The sequence below is a fragment of the Phodopus roborovskii genome, unplaced genomic scaffold (assembly GCF_943737965.1).
Source record: "Phodopus roborovskii unplaced genomic scaffold, PHOROB, whole genome shotgun sequence".
Classification (NCBI taxonomy): domain Eukaryota; kingdom Metazoa; phylum Chordata; class Mammalia; order Rodentia; family Cricetidae; genus Phodopus; species Phodopus roborovskii.
The window spans coordinates 32,433,505-32,446,885 of record NW_026126470.1 but is presented as its reverse complement, the minus strand read 5'-3'; the positions used below and the strand labels follow the sequence as shown (position 1 = coordinate 32,446,885).

The 13,381-nt window shown below is 44.5% G+C and overlaps 1 protein-coding gene across 1 annotated transcript in view; it reads left to right on the top strand.

Annotated features, from left to right (window-relative positions):
• Positions 1 to 13,381, top strand: part of Dscam (DS cell adhesion molecule) — a gene marked incomplete at its 5' end in the record, with an annotated part of 506,420 nt that overhangs the window by 80,125 nt on the left and 412,914 nt on the right. The window contains one exon of the mRNA XM_051191959.1: positions 10,242 to 10,559. Within this exon, the coding sequence (XP_051047916.1) occupies positions 10,242 to 10,559 (318 nt within the window). The remainder of the gene's footprint in view (positions 1 to 10,241; positions 10,560 to 13,381) is intronic.

Sequence of the window (13,381 nt, the reverse complement as noted above, 5' to 3'; positions counted from 1 at the left end):
TACAAATGTGGCTATGACAGGTTGACTCAGGAAGACTAGAGGAAGGCGTGGTGTCTAGCTGGGAGGCGAATCAGAACTGAATTCCTAAGCAGTGTCCAAGCAGAGAACCAAAGACAAGGTAGTAGATAGCTGGGCAGAGGCTGACGAAGTGTCCGCTCACTATGTCCTGTCCATACCAGCATACTTTTCTTCTGTTGTATTGGCTGGAGCATTGTGGGACCTCCTATCACAGTTCTTTCAATGTCTCTAGTTGATGGTTTCCTGAGCTCTCATTTCTGTGTCCACCCCCATGGTGTGAGCTCACTCTTCAGAAATTCTATTTCCCTATATGGATTAATGTTGGAAACTATCTCAGAAAGTAAGCAGACCCTGGCCGGTTTGCTGCATGCTTCCCTGCCTGTCTTACCTGAGTGATTGGTTATACAAATCCAGCTTCTAGTTTTGTGCCTGTGACTATTTTTATCAGTAGACGTGGGACTCTCTGCATTGTCTGCAAAGGTCAAGTCTCATCCAGCTCTTATTTCACAAGGATGTACTTGAACCAGGGCTCCAGTACTGGGGACCAGCAAATACCATCAGCATACATCAGAATTTATCATTGCTGTTGCAGAAACATGTAGTGAAATGTCACGCCCACACCTGTGCCCCCTGCCCCAATGGACATGGTCAGTGCAACAGGTGCAGGTGGGGTGGCACCCATTGGGGTGTGGATGTGATGGGGTATGTATCTCTCTATGGAAACACATAATGCATACCTTCATACCCTCACTTGGAATTACTTCCCAAACGCTTGGGTAATTTCCAGGTCATGATAAGACCACCATTCATCAGATTTCAGCGGTCAGATCCCAGTGGCACTGACTTTGAAGGCATTAACTCACACATAACGCAGTTGAGAGTCTCCGGGTCAGTATCCCTGATGTATTTGCCCAAGGAGGAGTTACATTCCTTTCACTTTGGAAGACCTTTACAGGAATCAGTATACATATCCACTCATAGATTCTTGTGAAATCAATAAAGGTATTTTAAACCCAAATGGCATGTCCACTCAGAGTGAGTGCCGGTGACCCGCCTTGTTTCTCAGACATTCTGATATCTCTGAAGCCATTGGCATGTGACATTCCATAATGCCATTCTGTTCATTTCTTCTTTTAGGGAGTGTGAGAGCTCATAGGGGGTTTCACTTCATAATTTAGGCTGTTCTTTCCTGAAGGGAAACAGAAGAGTGGTGGATCTGTAAAACTGGACTTTCCTTTGAGCCTCCAGCTCCCAAATAATGACATTTACATTAATTATGAAAGTCCAGTCTATAGCTTGGGCTCCTTCCTAACTAGCTGTTATATCTTATATTAGCCCATTTTAAATTTGCATTCTACCATGTGGCTTTTTACCTTTCTTTCATTCTGTACTCCACCCCATCTTGTTCTGCATCTCATTGGCACCTCTCTGGCCTAATCTGAGAGCCTAGATTCCTCATCCCTTTCCTCTCTCTCCCCAGAAATCTTTCCTATCTCTCCCACCTAGCTATTGGCCATTCAGGCCTCTATTAAAACAATCACAATGACTCTTAATTAAACTCTTTATCAAACCAGTCTTCACACAGTATAAACAAACATTCCGCAACAGATCTAGGGTGGAAGGGGGGAGGGGAAGGACTTGGAGAGGTGGAGGGTCTGGTTGGGTTGTATTGTATGAGAGAATAATAAATAAAAAGACAAAAATTCAGGCTGGCCAGTAACTTACCATGTAGCCCAGGCTGAACTCAAATTCATGGTTATCTTTCTGCCTCCAGAAGGTGCTGGAGTTACAGGTATGAGCCCCTGAATTGGCTTCCATCCTTTTTTTTTTTTTTTTTTTTTTTTACCAAATACATCATTTTTTTTTTTTTTCCCTCTGAGGTTTGGGTTCTTGGCCATACTGTTCTCTCCTCTATCTCCTTTGTATTCCTATCTTTTTTTTTTCCTGCTTCCTTAACTTTCTAAGTATAATACAACAGTCACGCTGTCACTGCATGCTGAACCTAGTGTACAGCTCAGGGAAATCTTTGCTAGCTGAAGGGAAGAGTATCCAGACCAAGACAAAGTAGGACAGCAGTTGGGTAGCCTTTACCCCGTCCTGTGCCAGTTCATCTCTCTACACCTAAATCTAGCTCCAAGGTGAATATCTTTCTCTGTTTGTATTTGTGTGTGTTTGTAGGTGTGTACATATCATAGCAAAGATGTGGATGTCAGAGGACAACTCTGGGGAGTTGGTTCTTTGCTTCCACCATTGCTGGGGTTCCAGGGACTGACCCAAAGTTGTTTTTAAAATGCTAGTAGGCTAGGGACCATTTATATATTGGCATTTGTGAAGTGACTACTAAAGTTTCTTTGTGTGTGTGTGTGTGTGTGTGTGTGTGTGTGTGTGATTAGCATGTAGTATTCAACCTGTATCTGGGGTCAAATCCTCTGTCAAGTGTCCTCTCCCTAACTTTTGAAAACTTCCCATGGTTGCAGACCCATCTCAGGCCATCCTGTGATTTCTGTAGGATATCAGACCTAAGGATGCAGACCTAATGCATGCAGTTACCAGGCTGGGAAAACTTGGTGGTGCCTTGGATGAATACACTAATGTGTGCCCAAGGGCAGTGCCCTGAGCCTCACTGGGTGACGCAAGCCGTTACTTCTACCCCTTACCCTCTACTCTGCCTTGATTATCCCTTTTGTTAATGGCTCATCTTAGTGGCCAAACATCCAAGCCATCATCACCCTTCGGTCAAAAGGACTTTCTCCCAGGGCTCTGTCCAGTTACTCTGGGGAGATTATGATCAGATGTGTCCATGTGATCAGGCCGCTCTCCTCTTAGCTGGCATGATAACATCCAGGCATCCTGCCTCTGGCCTTTTCTGTGCTATTTTCCTTCTCAAACTCTGATCTGGAGAGCTGCTCTGTTTCAAAACTTGGAATGACTCTCAACGTCTAAAAACAGCTTTTTTTTTTTTAATGTAATTTTCTTACCATAAAATGAACCAAGTTATTCAGTGATGTGCAGCCTCTAACTGTCCATTTTGGATCATTTTTACCACCTCAGACAGAAACCCTGCACCATTTTCTGTGAGCCCCTGGTCCCTTGAACCCTATTCTGTTTCAGGAAAACCACTGACCCACATTCTGCCTCTAGAATTTCCTCTGTTGGAAACTTCATGTGACTGTCACCACATGGGCTGAGCCCTTCTGTGGCTGGCTTTCAAATCTCAGTACAGTATCATCTAGGGTCAGCCACACTGTAGCTTGCATTAGTACTTAATTGCTTTTTTTTTAATTGCAGAGTAACATTCCGACATATGTATAAACTACGTTTTATTTGTCAGCTCTTCAGCTAATGAACACAGATTGTGTCCACATTGGTTGTTATAAGCAATTGCTGATTTGAACACTTGTACACAGGTTTATGTTATGGACATATATTTTCATTTCTTTCCAGAATGTGCCTACTGGTATAACGCCCTACTTTCTGTAGAACAGAGAACAAGCCATCTAGCCTTTGGTCGGGACTTTTTGATATAGCCATGGTATTGGTGACACCATGAGCCTTGATTGTTGATGTGGCCACATCTTGAATCATCCCCAGACACTTGGAGTGTGCTGAATAAGTATTTATAGAAAAGGGGACCATAAGGGCTTTAGGCTTCCTGTGGCAGGGCCTCTCCTGAGGGGACAGAAATATCTTTTCACTCCAGGCAGAGAGTGCACCAGCAGACTAAAGGAAGAGGTCTCTTCAGTTCCCATCCCACTTATCTGTTACCTCTTTTACAATCTCAAGAGAGGGGAGGAATGGGCCTCCTGAGGATCGCATGGGACACCTCCTCATGACCCATCTCCTCCCTCCATGTGGGGCTGTGAATAGTCACATTCCTACAAGGGTCCCCTTTGGGTCTTCGAAGGTACTCCAGTTCAAGATGGAGGTGTTCCTCTATATGGCTCAGCCGTGTCCTGAAGAGCTGCTGTGCTCTGTGCTATTCTGGTTTTTCCTCTTGCTGTGATGAATGGGTTAGGTGCACTCACTTTGCAGTTCCGGGTTACAGCCTATCACTGTGGGGAAGTCAGGGCAGGCATTGAAAGTGCCATATCCATGGTCAGGAGCAGAGACAGGAGCAGGGTCCTTGTTCCTATGCTTGCTCTTTGCTTAGGCCCAGATGGTGTCCTCATTCTTACACAATCCAGGGCCAAGCCCATAAGATAGTGCTAACCACTTCATGCTGGGTCTTCCTACCTCACTTAGTAATCTAGACAACCTCCCACAGACATGCCCACAGGGCAGCCTGGTCTAGACCATTCCCCATTGAGACTTCCCATGTGATTCTTGGTTTAACAGAATTGACAGTTAAAACTGCCAAGGATGGGGACTCCCAGTTCTCTGCTGACTGTGACACTCAGAGTCCCAGAGTGTTACATCTTCTGTTATGGCTTGGAAAGCCTTCTCGCCTACCCAGACTTGGATTGCATAGTCATGCATGCTCCTGGAGTGCTCAGAGGATAGAATGCTATTTTCTTAGGCCTCCAGGCTAAACTGTCCCAGGGAATGGCATTAGACGTGTGTGTAGTCTAGGGCCTGGTACACAGCTAGTATGAGTGAATGTCCCCAATGGGATGACTTTTGCTATTGCTTTTGTATGATTCATCCCCCTACCTACCATGCTACCCAGCCATATCTACATTTTAAGAAAGCTGAATATGGATTTGTTTTTCTTTTGTGTGGAACATTCTCTGTCACTGGAGCCTGTGCCATATGTGGTAACTGTAACATAGTGCCAAGTCTGCAGCTGAAGGAAGATGTCTCTGGAGTCCGACCCTCTGGCTGCTTTCAGTGGGTTCCCTAGGATCTCACATAAGCTCATGCCAAACAGTCTGCTTAGCTTTCTGTTGTTTCTAACATATATAATTCACTTGGAGGCTGATCCCCAGAGTAGAAGCACAGATCACAGAGGAACCAGGGGCTGCTTCATAGCATGAAATTCCATTATTCTGTTTACAAGTGGGCCCATAGATAGTAGACACAAAACCTTTCTGAACAAGTTTGGAGTTCCATTTGCAAGTGTCTAGCTATGTAGCACTGGCTGTCCTAGAACTCACTATGTAGACTAGGTTGGCCTTGAACTCACAGAAATCTGCCACCCTCTGCCTCTGCCTACTGTGAACTGGAATTAAAGACATTCACCACCATACTTGGCTGCATAGCTTAAAGAATACATTTATGCTATATTACTGAAACCATTGTTGTGAAGTCAAAGAGGGATGAAAAGCTTTAAAAATATGAGGAGTGACCAGAATCCTTCACATCCCTTATTTCTTTATTTTTAACCTTTTCTGTATAGTCACTAAAGGATTTCACAAGCTGGTTCTTGGAATGTGGCCTTCAACAGCAAACTGTACATTTAATTGAGCAATATTTCTTATATACATTTATAGTTTCAAAGATTTTGCTATTCTTGGCAAGACTACTTTCAGGATAGGGAAGGATAAATTCAGATATGACCAAGTTTTATTTAGTTCACATTACACACAATTGAGTTGGCAGAAGATTAATGCGGGGGAAAAAATCCCCGGAAATCTGGGTGGAATTAATTAGCCCTGAAGAATGACAGTTACTTCATTCCTAACAATATGTTTGGGGTAATGTCAGTTTCTTAGAAAGCTCAAATGTAAAATTACAGTGCTAGCATCCACGTTTTTATTTGAGTTGAAAACGGCAATGTTGAACCACAGTCTCTGTTCACATCTGAGTAGATCTCTTTGCTAGTGACATTTTCCATATTCTGACTTGGGAAGCTTGGTGTCTGATGCTGTTCACCACCAGGTGTTTTGAGATGCACAGACTGATGGCATCTTCTAGTGTATATCATCTAGACTATTTAAGCCTCGTGGCAGCAAACTCTCACCTCGTTTCTACAGTGAAGGGTTGGGGCTTGTCTTGGATCTCTGGGTACCTGTATGTCTGCTGGGAGTTGGTCTGTCTTTCTCAGCTTCCATAAATAGTAAGTTCCCTATTTTGTGAATGACGATCCCAGAATTTTTAAAACAGATGTAATTTTGTGAAACAGAATTTCCATAAGAAAAATTGCAAAAGATTGACAGATTATGAATGGGCATTTGCATTGCCACAGTAATACCAGATGAGGCAATGGAGACAATGGCGAACAAGTAGCATTTGTTAGATACTTTTAGAATGCTATGTATCAGAGTTCGGTAAAATCACATCGATACATTAGTTACCCTCTTTATTTGCTGTAACAAATCCACAACAAAAGCAGCTCAGTTTAAGGCAACAATCCATTGTATTGGACTTGTCATAGCAGTAGGAGTGTGAGGTGGCTGGTCATACTGTGTCCACAGTCAAGAAACTAAGATATGGTTCTCTGTTTGTGTTTGCCCTTTTGAATCTGTCTATGACCCCAGTCCATAGTAGCATCAGTTATACTCAGGGTGGGTTTTCCTACCTCTGTCAAAGACCTTCCCAGTCTTGCCCAGAGGTGTGTATCCTGGAGATCCCAAGTCCAATCAAGTGAACAGTAATTAATTGCATAATTTTATAGAATAAAGGCACCCGTAAATACAGTCCTGTGTCAGTTAGTGATGGGGATGCATTCTTTGAAACATCCCACAAACAGTTCATGAACACATGTTCTGATGGCATTGGTCAATGGCTTGAGTTGACCTCTTGATATGATCAAGAGACATGAAAAAGCAATATTGCCTTAGTGTTCAATTGCTGCGAAGAGATACAGCATTTAATTTAGGGCTTGCTTACAGTTTCAGAGGCTCAGTCCATTATTACCATGGCGGGAATGGTGGCATACAGGCAGACAAGCGTGGTACTGGAGAAGTAGTTGAGAGCTTTACGTGCTGAGAACTTTACATCTTGATACACATGCAGCAAGGAGCGAGGCGGGGGATACAGACAGATACACACAGACAGACAGACAGACAGGGGATTAGGGCTTTTGAAATCTCAAAGCCTATGCCCACTGATACATCTCCTCCAGCAAGGCCATGCCTATTCCAACAAGGCCAAGCCTTAATACATCCCAAACAGACTGGAACTAAGCATGCAAATATGTGAACCTATTAGCCAATCTCATTCAAACAGCCACATTCTACACCTTGCCTCCCATAGGGTTGTAGACATGTCATAAGGCAAAATGTATTTAGTCCAATTTAAAAAGTCCCCATAGTTTTTCACAGTCTTGATGCTATTTAAACACCCAAAGTCTCTTCTGAAAGTCAAGGCAATCTCTTAACCGTAACCCCCTGTAAAATTAAAATAAAAAAGACGATCACATATTTCCAGGGAACAATGGGACAGAATAAACATTACTATTCCAAAAGGAAGGAAAGGGGGCATAATGAGGAAATGCTGGACCAAAGCAAGACAGAAACTCAACGGGGAGAACTCCCAAATTCTGTATCTCCATGCCCAATGGCAAAGTACTCATCAGCTTTTGGCTTTTGGCTTTGTTGACTGAAACACACTTCTCTCTCTTGGGCTGGTTCCATGCTTGGCCTGCAGCTTTCCTTGGCATGGCCCTGGCATCTTCAACTCTCCTACATAATGTAGGTTTCATCTTCACAGCTTCAGGCAATGGTCTTCCTGGACCTCTATGAAGGGACACCTCCTACCATAAACCTGATCTCAGTGGTTTTCCTTACCTGTGGAACAAGATCCTACAACCCCTTTCTTGTGCCCGCCTTGACTTTAAATCCAGAACCATTTGGTTAAAACTGCCAGATTCTGCTTGCTAGGGCTGTAACCTGGCTCCCTCCATGGGTAACATGTGCATCAGCTTTCTTTTGTTGATGATTTCTTTCACTGCTTAAGATTTCCTTTAATGCCTTTTCACATTTTGAAAACTTAGGTGGGTAGTGTCTTGCTCTAGCTTACTATTCCCTTTATTCCCTTTAGCATCCCTTTTCTTTAATATTTTTTTTTATATCTCCATGAACACAGAACTTGGCTCCAGCATTATATATCCTGGTGCCTTTCCTCTACAAATGGTACATTTGTATTTTTCTTTGCCCAGATTGCACATTTTCACTGTAGATCTGCATAAGGGTTCACGACGATAATCATGTGACTAGGTCAGTCCTAGGACTAGGCTGCTTCCAGGTCAGGCTGCATGCCATGCTACTAGCCCCTTTTTTAATGTACGTTGTTAGAATGTGCATACCAGAAGTAGTTAAACCAATAACCTGGTAGACCATGTCTGGCAAATGTCATGTATCATCAACATAAGGCCCAACACTGAAGGCATTTCCAGCAGGGGAGTGTGGGAAGACATTGGTAGCAAAGTTGCAGTCTGGAAGGGAGCCCACACGACATCTTCAGTGGCAGGAAGACAGATGCCTACACATGCAGTGCTCTTGTTTAACTGTTTAGCCACAAGCAGCCTCCCTCCAGAGCTCTGAGGCTCTGCTAATCACAGCATGTGGCCCCACGGTACCTTTGCACTTAGTGAGCAGACTAAGTGTTGCTTGTCTAAAACCAGCTCCATTATCTTTATTTATTCATTTATTTGTATTTCATATAAATTGGCATGTGTGTGTGAGGGTGTCGGGTCCCCCAGAAGTAGAATTGCAGACAATTGTGAGCTGCCATGTGGGTTCTGGGAATTGAACCCAGGTCCTCTGAAGGAGAAGCCAGTGTTCTTAACCACCAAACCATCTCTCTAGCCCCACTCTCTATATAAACAGTGCTCAGGTTCTCATCTCAAATTGTGTCAGTTGAGTACTTGTTAAGTAACAGGGTGCATTCATTTATCAGACTTAGTAGCAACTGTACCTGACTTCAAAGCCCACACCTCCTCTGTCACACAGTCCCGAGAAAAACCAGATGAGGAAGGGCAGGTCCTGACCCACTGTAAGGACCAGCCTTGGGATCCCCCCACACAGGAGGGAAGCTGTTGGCGCCTTGAATCCAAAGAGGATAAAACATAAATCCTAAGAGAAAGATGGAACCTTGGCTCTGTTACTCGTAGCTCTGTCTCTCAGCAGGACACTCATCAGAACGTCAGGGTTGTCTTCTGCAGAGAGTTTCTGTTTAACTCCACAGCACTGCTGTTCAGGTGGCATGACATCATGGGTCCCAGTGCTGGTCCCTAGAACAGGTAGTCCCCACTAGTGTTCCTGTCCCTGACCCACAGTCTTCTCTCTCTTTGAGGTGCATGCCTGGGTGTGCTTCTCCTTGTAGAAAGGAGGGCATCTGAGCAGCCCTGTTCACTGTAATTACACACGTTTGTATTTTGAGCTCTAGCAGTCGAGTTTCTTAGCTTCACTACTCCTCATGCATTTGACACGGAGTGAAACGAAGATATTCTCACTAAATGAGCTGCTAACAACAACAACAACAACAAAACCAACAGATGTGTATGGACAGGTTTATAGGTTTGATTCGTGGGCATTAAAACAGAAATGGTTTAAATCAAAAGATGAGTAAGATAGTTCTGAAAGTAATGTCATGTCAAACACGTACTATGAATACACGCCTATGATCTCTGTAGAGAAACATGGGACTCTGTGTATGATGTTGTAATTACATAGGCAAGGCACTTGGGTAGATTGTCTGCAAGGACACATCCAGGTCGGAGCAGAGCCTGCAGGGTGGAAGTATGGGGTAATGTTTTGTCGTAGTTCCCCTTTTTCCCAAAAATTTTCAATAAAATATGCATTGCTGCAATGACATTTCATTTTCTTTAAAAATGTTTCATGCGTCATTTTCAGTTTTTACCATTTAAAACTGTGGCCTATTTCATGGGTCTCCATGTAGCTGGGAAATGGAGCATTAGATCCTAGCCTGGCAGTGGGAATTTACTTCCTGCTGTTGTTATGGAAGGCCCATTGGTAGTTGGACCCTGTGCCCGAGAAGATGGTGAAAACCTTCAGGCCCTGGTCTCTAGGAAACTTAGGTTCTATTGAGGAAGAGAAGGGTAATCCATGCATCTAAAATTAATACAAAATACATCTGTGGTCACCAGAGACAGAACAGCTCATGGATCATGCATTAAAGACTCTTAAGTTCACCCTTAAACAGATGGCCTGTCTGCTACATACAGAGTATGAACTTAGTATCACTCCTTGCCTCCCAGACCCAGACTCTCTGGAGTGTTTTGAGCAATGCTAAGCCTTCTAGTCTTAGTGCAGTTCCCTATCATTTCTCAGAGTAACCCTGAGAGGCCAGGCTGACTGACAGGTCTGTGTTATCTCTTTCAGTTTTCAGTGAAGAGCCCCACTCCAGCCTCTACTTTGTCAATGCATCGCTGCAAGAGGTAGTGTTTGCAAGCACGTCGGGGACGCTGGTGCCCTGCCCGGCTGCAGGCATCCCTCCTGTGACTCTCAGATGGTACCTAGCGACGGGCGAGGAGATCTACGATGTCCCCGGGATCCGCCACGTCCACCCCAACGGCACTCTCCAAATTTTCCCCTTCCCTCCTTCAAGCTTCAGCACCTTAATCCACGATAATACTTACTATTGCACAGCTGAAAACCCTTCAGGGAAAATTAGAAGTCAGGATGTCCACATCAAGGCTGGTGAGTACCCCCTCTTCCTTGGGCCTGCTTGGGTGGGAGGAGGATGACAGACTGGCTGAGGGCCTGGGAATGTCATCAGCTCTTGTGGGCACTGCTGATGCTGATGGTCACAGTGTTTCTTCACTAGATTTCAGTGTCCTGGAGTGCTGGAACTCAATCTAGGAAAGTATGTTTTGTGGGCAGGGAAGAAGGCTCTGTGTATAGGAGTGCCTGCCATACAAGCATGAGGACCTAAGCTTGTATTCTGTCACCAACATTCAAATAATAATAATAATAATAATAACAACAACAACAACAGATGTGGTCACATCCTTGTAACCCCAGCACTGTGAAGGGTGGAAACAGAGGATCTCTGTGGTTTCATGGCTGCCAGCCTAGCTCATGGCTCACAGAGAGTCCCTGTTTCAGGAGGATTAAGGTAGAAAGCCATAGAACAGGACTGTCCTAAGTATATGTCTTCACATACTCCAAATACTACACTCATGCACTCACATGAATTTAATGGTTATCAAGCCCCATGGCAACTTTATCGCATTTTCACGTTACAGTACTCTGACTCATGTTTTCAGTGGCTTACATCCATTTCCCTACTTGTCTATCCCCACCCCTTCTGGAGGGAGGGCAGAAGGAGAGAAATGAAGGCCACTATTTGAGCATAAAAGAAAACAAACGTAGGCCAAATGTATACTGTAACGGAGAGTCGATCCAAGAGTCTCGCTGTGATTACGTTCCTGGTGGCATCGCATGTTACTGAAATGTGTTCCTTCTAACAACACAGCATTATCTTTTAAAAACTCGTTCTTTTGTTGCAAAGTCAGCTCCTGGAACCTGCCTAAGATTTCATAGACCTTAGAGGCTTTCAGCACAGAACATACCATGACCCTCTATGGTGTGAACAAAGCCCTGTGATTGCAAACTCCTAGCCGGGAAAGCCCTGTTAGCACACAGAACCAGGGTGTCTGAAATGCTTGAGTGGTGGGGCCGTGGTGGTAACATAACATAATTGAACGATCAGGTAGTCTCGGTCAATGCTGGAAGCTTAAGAATCATTTCTACAGTGGGTGGGGAGGTGCTGCTGGAACACGTGATGCTTTTTGGGAAGTCTGCATATGATCACTTTGATATAAACACTCATCCATTCAGCAGTGACTCACACTGTCAGCCTCTCAGTTTCCCAACCTGCAAAGAATGTGCTTAGAACAAGCAGAAGATTGGCTTTCGTCAGGATCTGGGAACACAAAAATGTGTCAAATCGCTAAAATAAAGCAAATGAAACTTGGGTAGGTAGCTCATAGCCTGATGTCTTGGATGCCTTTGGCAGCTGAGCATACTGGTGAGGTGCTAAGAGCATTTATTTATAGTCTAACACAATGCAACTACAGAAAGACTTGGGAGTTCACATAGCTTTCTCTGTGTTTGGATCCATGATTTCTGACCTGGGTTTTCTGTCAGGAGGACCGATTCAATGCTCATTTGTTTTCAGTGTTGGTGGTGTGAGTTGTATATGGACATGTGCACCTGCTCTGGCATTTAATTGGGTGTCTTCCTTAGTCATTTCCACCTTATTCTGTAATAGAGGATCCCTCAGTGAACCTGAAGCTCATCAATTTAAGTAGCCTATCTGGGACTGAGCTCCAGGCATCTGCCCACCCTCCAACTCCAGCAATGGGATTGCAAGGATGTGCTGCCCAGTTTTTGTAGGAGTTCTGGGGATCCCAACTCAGGTCCTGATGCAGCAGGCACTTTAGCCACAGAACCATCACCCCCATACCCTCACTTCAGTTTCCTCTAAATTTATCACAGAACCAATCGTTTGTGCTGGACCTTGCACCTTTGAAGGGATTTATGTGGCACCAGCATGCCCGATGTCCCTTTTGCAATGTTGCACGGTTGCTGTTGGTGAACTTGAGACATGGACATCATGTCTCCACACCATGTTTTCTCATTTAACTTGGCTTCCTGTTATGGACACATCATGCATGCTCGATTAATTCTTTATTTCTGTTCATCTAATTATCCTTCAGTACTGGGAATTGAACTCGGGCACTGCCACATGCCGAGCAAGCCTCCCAACACCTTTGTGATCTTTTAGATTGTTTATTGAATGCTTGAAGATGCTTCCCTCCCCCCCTTCTCCCCCATCTGCAAAGACAATTTCATGTGGTCCTCCAGGGGAAGACGAGGGAGCGCGATGTCACCTCATACAGTGAGGCACAGACCGGAGCTAAAGGAGTCTCCCTTCATGGAGTCACACGGTCTCAGCCATCAGAACTGTCCCTCCAGGCTGCTATCTGTGTTGAATCTGGAATGATCCGCTGCACCCACGCCTTCTCTTTCACAGATAGGGCTCGCATTCTCATCGGTGTTCAGTAACTTATTTTTAAATTTATCCTTTGAAAACTTCATACGTGTATGCAATGTATTTTGAGAACATTTCCCCCCCCCCATTTTTTCTCCCCTCTCCAGCTCCTCCTGGATGTACCTCAGTGTCCTCCTTCATGTCTTTTTCTATTTGATAACACACTGAATCCGATTAGTGTCGCCCATGTGTACATGTGTCAAGGGCTATCGTGAGGAGCACAGCCAAATTATCACAGACCGCACTCTTGAGGAAGACCACCTCTCCCTCCTCCAGCAGTGACCTGATGCTTTAGTGGGGTGGTAGGGATTGTGACCCCCTCTGCCCCCATATGGAAGTGTTGGATGGCTTTATGTTGTGTAGGTCTGACACGGGCAACCACAGCTTACTTGAGTTTCTGAGTGCAACAGACCTGATCCTCTCTGACCTCTGCCTTTTTTTAGTCTTTGCACGATTTTGACTG